General features: G+C 47.3%; 2 protein-coding genes across 2 annotated transcripts; both read left to right on the top strand.

Annotated features, from left to right (window-relative positions):
- The first annotated feature begins 26 nt into the window (after positions 1–26).
- LOC101771595 (thioredoxin-like fold domain-containing protein MRL7L homolog, chloroplastic) lies at positions 27–1,861 on the top strand. Its single transcript, XM_004962018.3, has 4 exons — positions 27–876; positions 1,099–1,180; positions 1,276–1,387; positions 1,491–1,861. The coding sequence occupies exons 1-4, from the start codon at positions 179–181 to the stop codon at positions 1,610–1,612; spliced, it is 1,014 nt and encodes a 337-aa protein (XP_004962075.1). The 5' UTR covers positions 27–178; the 3' UTR covers positions 1,613–1,861.
- A 601-nt stretch (positions 1,862–2,462) lies between these two features.
- On the top strand, positions 2,463–7,593 carry LOC101771992 (crooked neck-like protein 1). The gene is made up of 4 exons (XM_004962019.2): positions 2,463–4,192; positions 6,347–6,563; positions 6,662–6,860; positions 7,071–7,593. The coding sequence occupies exons 1-4, from the start codon at positions 2,561–2,563 to the stop codon at positions 7,186–7,188; spliced, it is 2,166 nt and encodes a 721-aa protein (XP_004962076.1). The 5' UTR covers positions 2,463–2,560; the 3' UTR covers positions 7,189–7,593.
- Positions 7,594–8,688: the final 1,095 nt, after the last annotated feature.

Below are 8,688 nucleotides of genomic sequence, written 5' to 3' on the forward strand. Positions count from 1 at the left end.
GCAGTTCAACTCACTGTCCACCTCCCGCTGCGGCGGCGTGAACAAATATCACGCCCCAAGAAGCAGAAGTGGATTACGCACGCGAAGCTTAGCAAGAATCACCTCCAATCTTACTGCTTGACTCGAGCCCTAGATTAGAAGAGAGGCGCACTGCGTGAGTGAGCGGTGGGACAGCACGATGGCGCTGCCCGCGACCTGTTCGACGTTTTGCCTGAAAGGGGCGGAGCAGCGCGGTCCACCCCGCTGGAGCTTCCACAGGTTATCTGCGCGCGCGGCGAGCCTCATAGGCTTCGGTTCTTGCCCACGCCGCGGGAGGCTCGTGCTCGCCGGCTGCGCGCGGGCAGGGGCGGGGGCGAGCGACTCCAAGGCCGTGCAGCTGGTGCTCGGCGGCCGTGCGCGCGACGACGCCGGCGACACCGACTCCGAGTCCAGCGATGACGAGGGCGGCGAGGACGGCGAGGTGCCCATGACGGACGAGGAGCGGAGGACGCTGCGCCGGAAGATACGGGAGATGATGGACCGCGTCCCGGAGACGGCGGAGCTCACGGACCCGGAGGAGCGGAAGGCCAAGATGCGGGAGCTGCTGACCAAATACGAGCTGGTGGTGGAGGAAGAGGACCCGGACTGGCCTGAGGACGCCGAGGATGGGATGGGCTTCAGCCTCGGCCAGTTCTTCGACAAGATCACCATCAAGGCCGAGAAGAAGGATGACGCCGACGAGGAGGATGACACGGGGAATCAGGGTGACAAGGAGATTGTTTGGGAGGATGACAATTACATCAAGCCGATTAGGGATGTCAAGACACAGGATTGGGATGCGTCCGTGTTCACTGATTTCGGACCGATGGTTGTGCTTGTGCATAACAGATATAAGAGGTACTGCAAAATTCATTCCTTGTTCTTTCGCAAGTGGTTGCACATTGCAGTTGAATAGATTTGAATACTTGATAGTATATGCTGAACCTGAACGGTTCTGTCTAAATTGCAAGGGAGCTAGTGTTTTGTCTTGTTTCAATTGTCAATGAATAGGTCATGGAATTTATTGAACACCCTTCCATCCAATGTCAGTTTGAGAAAGCATGATCTTTGTTCTTGTAGACCACAGGAGAATGAGATGGCAAGGGCTGAGCTTACTAAGGCGATCGAGTTGTTTTGGGAACACAATCTGCCGTCACCAAGGGTACATACTTCGTTGCAACATCTTTCAGTAATTTCCTTGGTAATTGGTGCTTCAAGGAGCTTCCAAGTTCTGACTATGCACTTATCATTCTGCAGTGTGTGGCGGTAGATGCCTGTGCCGAGGCTGACCTTGTGGACGCGCTGAAGGTTTCTGGTTTCCCTGAGATTCTCTTCACTAATGCAGGGAGGATAATACACCGTGAGAAAGGTAGGTTGTATGGATCGTCATAGAGAAATAATCAGCTAATTCACCAACTTGCTTTTGATCAGCTGTGTTGTGAAGTTCCCTGACCATGAATCTCTCGTGCTAGTTGTTCGGTCGGCGGAGGCATGGTCGAGGATGATGGCGTTCTTCTACTACAAAGCAGCAAGGCCACCTTTCTTGTGTGAAGCAGATGGGAAGGGTCAAGAAAAGGTCCCTTTGATGTCATGAGAACAACGTGGAAGCTTAGCCTCGTATTAGTTATAGTAATCTAGTGCCTCGAATTGCATCAGTGTACACTATTAGGATTCTAGTGTTGAAACTCTCAACTCTTTCGACAAATCTCCACTAAGCAACCTCTTTGTGGTGCGGTGCAATGTCTGGAAATTTCTGTCACAAGGATTGAACATTAGACTATTAGAATATAGATATAAAGATCACAAGGATGGAGATGTCTATGAAGTATCCAAATTATCTATTTATTTTTCTTATTTTGATATGATACGAATATGGTGAGGATCCCGGTGTTATATCGGGTTGACTTTAACACTGCGACAGGTTGCAAACAAAGAACAAGCATAATTTTCTGACGATTGCTGGTATCTGCTTGATGCTTCGTCTTCCATCTACGGCGAATGCCAGTAAACTCTAGCGGCTTCAGGTTTCACATCCAAGTATAAAATCCGACAGGTTTTTTGAATGAAAAATTTGTGATCAGATATCCAAACCGACACAATTTCACCGTTTAAAGGTTCAAGCAGGGGTATTTGTCATAAAAATTGAATCCTAATCCTAGACCCTGCAAGCAAACGCGAGAAAAAAGAAATGTCTAATATCTCATAACCTTAACCAGATAAAAAAAACAAGCTTTTATCGAGCGAACTCGAATGTAGATCGATTTTAGCGTGGTTTGCTCTCAGTCTCCCTCTATCAAAACTTTTCAGCAGGCGGAGCATCATATATTGAATAAGCATTTTCCAGAAGCCGACGGAGGCCCAAGGCCCAAACAACCAGGAGTCAAAAAAAGCCCGTCTCTTCCGGCACCCTAGCGGCTAGCGCGAGCGCCGCGGGTCTGTCTCCCCCTCTTCTCCCTCCCAGTCCCCAATCCCGTTACTTTTCCCATCTCATCTCCCCGCCCGCCTCCGCCCAAAAATCTAAACCCTAACCCTAACGCCGGCCATGGCGCTCACTACACGCGGCGGCGGCGCCGGCGGCGGGGATCCCGCGAAGGCGCCGTCCGCCTCCGACCCCAGCCTCGGCTTCCTCACCAAGCGCGACACCGAGGTCAAGCTGCCCCGCGCCACGCGGGTCAAGAACAAGACCCCCGCGCCGGTCCAGATCACGGCGGAGCAGATCCTCCGGGAGGCCCGGGAGCGGCAGGAGCCCGAGATACGCCCGCCCAAGCAGAAGATCACAGACACCCACGAGCTCGCCGAGTACCGCCTCCGCAAGCGGAAGGAGTTCGAGGACGTCATCCGCCGCGTGCGGTGGAGCGTCTCGGCGTGGGTCAAGTACGCGCGGTGGGAGGAGCAGCAGCGGGACTTCGCGCGCGCGCGGTCCGTCTACGAGCGCGCGCTCGACGTCGCCCACCGCGACCACACGCTCTGGCTCAAGTATGCCGAGTTCGAGATGCGGAACCGGTTCGTCAACCACGCCAGGAACGTCTGGGACCGTGCGGTGTCGCTCCTCCCGCGGGTCGACCAGCTATGGTACAAGTACATCCACATGGAGGAGCTGCTTGGCGCGGTTGCCAATGCGCGCCAGGTGTTTGAGCGCTGGATGGCGTGGCGACCTGACACAGCTGGGTGGAATTCTTACATCAAGTTTGAGCTGCGTTATGGGGAGGTCGAGCGCGCCAGGGCTATCTATGAGCGGTTTGTAGCTGAGCATCCACGGCCAGACACTTTCATCCGCTACGCTAAGTTTGAGATGAAGCGTGGTGAAGTAGAGCGGGCACGACGGGTATATGAGCGTGCGGCGGACCTGCTTGCGGACGATGAGGATGCAGAGGTGCTGTTTGTGGCATTTGCAGAGTTTGAGGAGAGGTGCCGGGAGGTTGAGCGTGCACGTGCTATATACAAACATGCGCTGGACAGGGTGCCGAAGGGTCGGGCTGAGGAACTGTACAGGAAGTTTCTGGCATTTGAGAAGCAATTTGGTGACCGTGAGGGGATTGAGGATGCCATTGTGGGGAAGAGGAGATTTCAGTATGAGGATGAGGTGAGGAAGAACCCACTAAACTATGACTCATGGTTTGATTACATCCGCCTGGAGGAGAGTGTTGGGAATAAGGACAGGATCAGGGAGGTTTATGAGAGGGCCATTGCTAATGTGCCCCCTGCAGAGGAGAAGCGGTATTGGCAGAGGTATATATTCCTCTGGATTAACTATGCACTTTATGAGGAGCTTGATGCACAAGACATGGAACGGACCAGGGAGGTTTACAAGGAATGCCTGAAGTTGATTCCACACAAGAAGTTCACGTTCGCAAAGATATGGCTCATGGCAGCCCAGTTTGAGATAAGACAGAGAAATCTAAAGGCTGCTCGACAAATTCTTGGAAATGCAATTGGAATGGCCCCGAAGGGCAAGATATTTAAGAAATATATTGAAATCGAGCTGTATCTTGGAAACTTTGACCGTTGTAGGACTCTTTACGAGAAATACATTGAATGGTCCCCAGCAAACTGTTATGCCTGGAGAAAGTATGCTGAATTGGAGAAGAACCTTAGTGAGACTGATCGTGCTCGATCAATATACGAACTTGCTATTGCACAGCCAGCCCTTGATACGCCAGAGGTTCTGTGGAAGGTATGTTCTCTTGATTATGCACATTTTATGGGTATGCAATTGTTTTGTTATTATTCCTAAACTAACTGATCAAGTATAAATGATATTGTAATAAGCTATTAGCACTGCCCTAGTTACTAAAATAATCAGAACTCATTTTGTAGTGAACTATACATTGCTCTTTAGGTGCTCAAAGAGCTACTGTTCTTTGGGTAAAATATGTTGTTGTACATATCCTGGATTTGCTAATATGTTTGCAAACTTTTCTGCTGAAAGTTTGTGTCACTATTTGGCCCTGCAGAAACACTTTTTTACTGTGCACTTGTATTTTGGCCCCTATTTCTCTGTATATTCCATGGTTTTTAAAGTGGTAAGGAAAAGCATGGCAAGCCACCCCTTCCAATAGCATACGTGATGCCTAGGCACTTATAAGGCCAGGCAAGGTGACGCCATATAAATCTAAGAAACTGCAAAATAGCTGATGGACAAGGAAGAAAAAATGAAAAGGGAAAAAAGAAAGATGGAAGAAGGAATAAGAAGGGGCCTGGCCCAATCTACCAGCCAGCCCACATCCCTGGTGTGACCTACATATGCGGTTCCCCCGATCCCATCCAGGCCAACAGCGCTGCCGCTTCCCCTCCGCATCTCGCGAGTCACACTCCCTCTCAGGCCTCTCACATCCTGCTCTCTCCCTCTCCCTCCCTCTCTCCAGATGTGTTGCTGCCGCTCGCAACTTCTCCTCCCTGCCGCTTCCCTTCCCTTTCCTCATGCTCTGCACCCTCAGATTTAACGCTGCTGCTGCCCCCTTCCATATCGACCATGCCATAGGTGATGAGTGCATGTTCCGCGCTGGCCACCAGCATTAGAGCCAACGGGGGTGACACCGATTGCATGTTCTTGGTCTGGCTGGCTCACCCATTCTTCCTCCTTTTTCCCTCCCTAACTCTCATTTGCTGATTTTTGTCATGGCAACTGGGACAGCCAGAATCCCAGTGCGCCTCATAACCTAGACTTCCACGGTATACCCTTCTGAGATGAATAATCACAAATGTTTGTACAGTTCAATTGGCTGTTTGATCGTTGCCCAATAATGTTTCAGAATTCTAGCATGAATTTGTCACACCCAACACATCTTTTAGTAGTTTTCTTATTGAACAGGTAAGCAATGCATCTGACCATGCAAATTGTTCAGACATTAAAAGCTTTGTAAGATATTAATTGATCAATTCTTATGTCATGTCATTATGGTTAACCGCACAATATGCTTATTTAGAGACTTTGATCTTTATTGGATTATGGAGATCTGCACATTTGGCTGCAACATCCTAAAGTCAATTTGCATCTCAAGCTAAAATGGGCATGCTACATTTTGTTTCTTTTTTACCATTCGCAAACCTGAATCCTATTTATTGTTGTCTTACCTGGGACCCAACTTTTTTGCTGTAAGATTTGCATCTATTTAGTTCAGATATGTTCTCCTTTCATATTATATTCGTTACTAGATGTCATTCGATGTAATTTAGAAAATAATTTCATCAATTCTTCTACATTGAATCTATGCTATCCAGTCTAGTTTATGAAAGAATAAGTTTTGCTCTGCCATATCACAGTCTTGGCATTCCTTACATTTTTCATTACAAAATATGTTTGTTTTATTTTCATTTATAATCTTATTAAGCACCATTGCCCAGGGATTTTGTAGTGGATTTGTCTTTTGTGTAAACTTATGTACAATTTTCCTCAGTTTTCTTGGACTTTTCAGTAGGCTTACTGCTTGACATTCATACTACCATAAAAGTGTTAGGTTAGTTTGTAGTGCAAGTAACTGAAAGCACCTGTGTTATTGATTTCTGTTGGACTTTTCTGCCTCAGTTTATAAGAAGTAAACAGAATATAGTAGCATTTAGCTTCAAATATCTGTCCTGATAATGCATTTTCAAACTGTATGGTTTTAGGTTATGTTTAAAAATTCCGCAAATCTGGTAATCTACTTGGTGCAGCATGAGTTCTTATCACTTTGACATTTGAGACATTCTGAAAATTTCAGTTAATTCTTTTTAATTTTTTTACTAACTCATTTAGTGCTGTTTATTTCCTGTAGTACTTCTAAGTTTGTTTTATATATTTTTTTTATATGGATGCTTACCAACTCATGTCCTGCTTTTCGACTCACAGGAGTACCTGCAATTTGAAATTGATGAAAGTGAATTTGGTAGGGCAAGGGATCTATATGAAAGACTGCTTGAGAGAACAAAGCATTTGAAGGTATGGATCAGTTTTGCTGAGTTCGAGGCCTCAGCTGGCTTGGGCAGTGAAGACAGCGAAAGTGAGGAGAAAAAGAGTGAAGTTGGTTATCAGGAGCAGCAGATGGAGCGGATTAGCAAATGTAGAGGTAAATGATGAGTTAGAGAATCCTACTGGATGTATTTCTTTTGCATTTATTTACTCACCGCTAAGTAAAAATAACACCTTATATGCTATGATGGTCAGCTATCTTTGAAAGGGCATTCGACTACTTCAGAACCAGTGCCCCAGAGTTGAAGGAGGAAAGAGCTATGCTTCTTGAAGAATGGCTTAGTAAGGAGGTGAGCTTCGGTGATCTTGGTGATGTCAGCTTAGTGCAGAAGAAGGCTCCAAGAAAAGTCAAGCGGAAGAGACCAATCCCTACGGAAGATGGATCCACCATAGCGTATGCTCTTTACTCAGTTGTTCCTTTTTGCATTTCTGTTTCAGAAAGTTTGCATCTGCATGTGTAGCTATGTTATGCATTAGTCAGTATCCACTAAATTTTAAATCAGGAAAATAGCAAGCACAAAATCTGTTGCCTTTTTCTCTTTCCTTTTGTTTTCTGGATCTCTGGAAATATATGTACTGACATAACATTTGCTTAATCCTTCAGGTATGAGGAGTATATAGATTACATTTTCCCTGATGAAGTTGCTCAAGCACCAAACCTGAAGATCCTAGAAGCTGCTTACAAATGGAAGAAGCAGAAAACTGGCGATGATGATGAGTGATCTTGACATCTGAGTGTGGCATTGTCATATCTATTTTGCGGCAGCCAAAATCAGATGTAAAGCATATGCAATGCTGTGGATAGAGTTACAAGAACGGGAATGATCAATTTCTTGATGTCACAGGTGCTAAGGATGCTCTTGCTGTGGAAAAGAATCCCGAGAATCCCTTTAGTCTAAAACAGCACTGGGATTTCCTTTGACGTGTGATTGTTTTGGCAAAACTAGGGGGAAAATGACCATATTCTTCTCGTAGGCACTTTTTGTAAATCTTGTAAACTCACAAGTAGTGCTGTCATAGTTTTTCCCATCTGCTATTCATATTGTATCACTTTTTGTATTCAAATATGTATTTCCGCTGACCAAAAAAGAAGTGGTGGAAGGTTTAAGGCTGAGTTTTCTTAGTTCGATTGTTATCCACGAGAATCCTTTTTTTTTTTTTTTGAGATCTTACTAGAATTACTTATACTTTTATTATTAAGGAACCTGCCAGGCAGGCCACTCTTTTTTTTTTTGGGGGAGTGCCAGGCAGCTTCCCCCTAGATGGGCTTCATGCGACCTCCTCGTCCTCTTCGTTTCTTACGCGGGCCGCCTAGTTGGGCTTCCGGATCTTCTCCCTTCGACCTGCCGCGCGCCCGCACCCACACACCCACCGCAGCCGCGCTCGTCGTGGCATTCCCGTCGGAGCGCCGGCGGTCGCCGCGCCGGGACAATTCCATCCATGCTCGATGAACCAAGGCACATCCATGGTCGGCAGCTTCCACTGCAGGTAGCAACCACCATACACGCATTCGTATCATGCACGGCCGCCGTCCGATCGATCAATCAATCCATGGCCCGGCCTGGAGATGCAAACAAAGCATCGTGATTGCGTTCTTGCCGGCCGGGCAGAGCAATAGGCGCCTGGTACGTTGCGGGCGTGGCCAGGCCCGGGCCTTGGATGGCGATGGCACGGAAGTACGCTTGCTCATGTTTCAGGTAGTGTTCGAGGTGCGCTGGCATATGGGTATGGCACCATCGATTCCATTGCTGCTCGCTTTCTTGGAGGTTATCATTGCATCGCGGCGACGCTGGAAGAAAATTCAGGGACGGAGCCACTCATCAAGGATAGGGCCAGTCACTAGTATATATCACCTCTTCAATGTAATTAATGAGAAAATGTTAACCTTGTAACTAATTTAGCTTGAGATATGAGGGTATAGAGCTGTGTTCTCATTCATTGCCTTGAAGAGGTGATCTATACAAGTGACAGGCCAATTCCTTGATGAGTGACTCCTCCTCCTCCAGATGGGGGAGGACTCTCCCTGTTCGGATGAACTTTTTTACCCATGGGGACGAGAGGTGAACACTTATATCATTCTCTTTTCCCTCCCCCCGAGCACTAGGCACTATATCTATACATACCAAATGAATAGTACGGAGCAGGGTGTAACTGAAACTTATGGAATGCGTCAGGCAGGCTACGCAGACATCTCGAACAGCGCTTGGAGTGCCCCTGTGATG

The sequence above is a fragment of the Setaria italica genome, chromosome III (assembly GCF_000263155.2).
Source record: "Setaria italica strain Yugu1 chromosome III, Setaria_italica_v2.0, whole genome shotgun sequence".
In the NCBI taxonomy this organism is placed as follows: domain Eukaryota; kingdom Viridiplantae; phylum Streptophyta; class Magnoliopsida; order Poales; family Poaceae; genus Setaria; species Setaria italica.

Coding starts and splice junctions, on each gene's coding strand:
- LOC101771595 (XM_004962018.3), top strand. CDS start 179: ATGGCGCTGCCCGCGACCTGTTCGACGTTTTGCCTGAAAGGGGCGGAG. Junction 877..1,098: donor GTGCATAACAGATATAAGAG/GTACTGCAAAAT, acceptor TTGTTCTTGTAG/ACCACAGGAGAATGAGATGG. Junction 1,388..1,490: donor GATAATACACCGTGAGAAAG/GTAGGTTGTATG, acceptor CTCTCGTGCTAG/TTGTTCGGTCGGCGGAGGCA.
- LOC101771992 (XM_004962019.2), top strand. CDS start 2,561: ATGGCGCTCACTACACGCGGCGGCGGCGCCGGCGGCGGGGATCCCGCG. Junction 4,193..6,346: donor CGCCAGAGGTTCTGTGGAAG/GTATGTTCTCTT, acceptor TTCGACTCACAG/GAGTACCTGCAATTTGAAAT. Junction 6,861..7,070: donor GAAGATGGATCCACCATAGC/GTATGCTCTTTA, acceptor TTAATCCTTCAG/GTATGAGGAGTATATAGATT.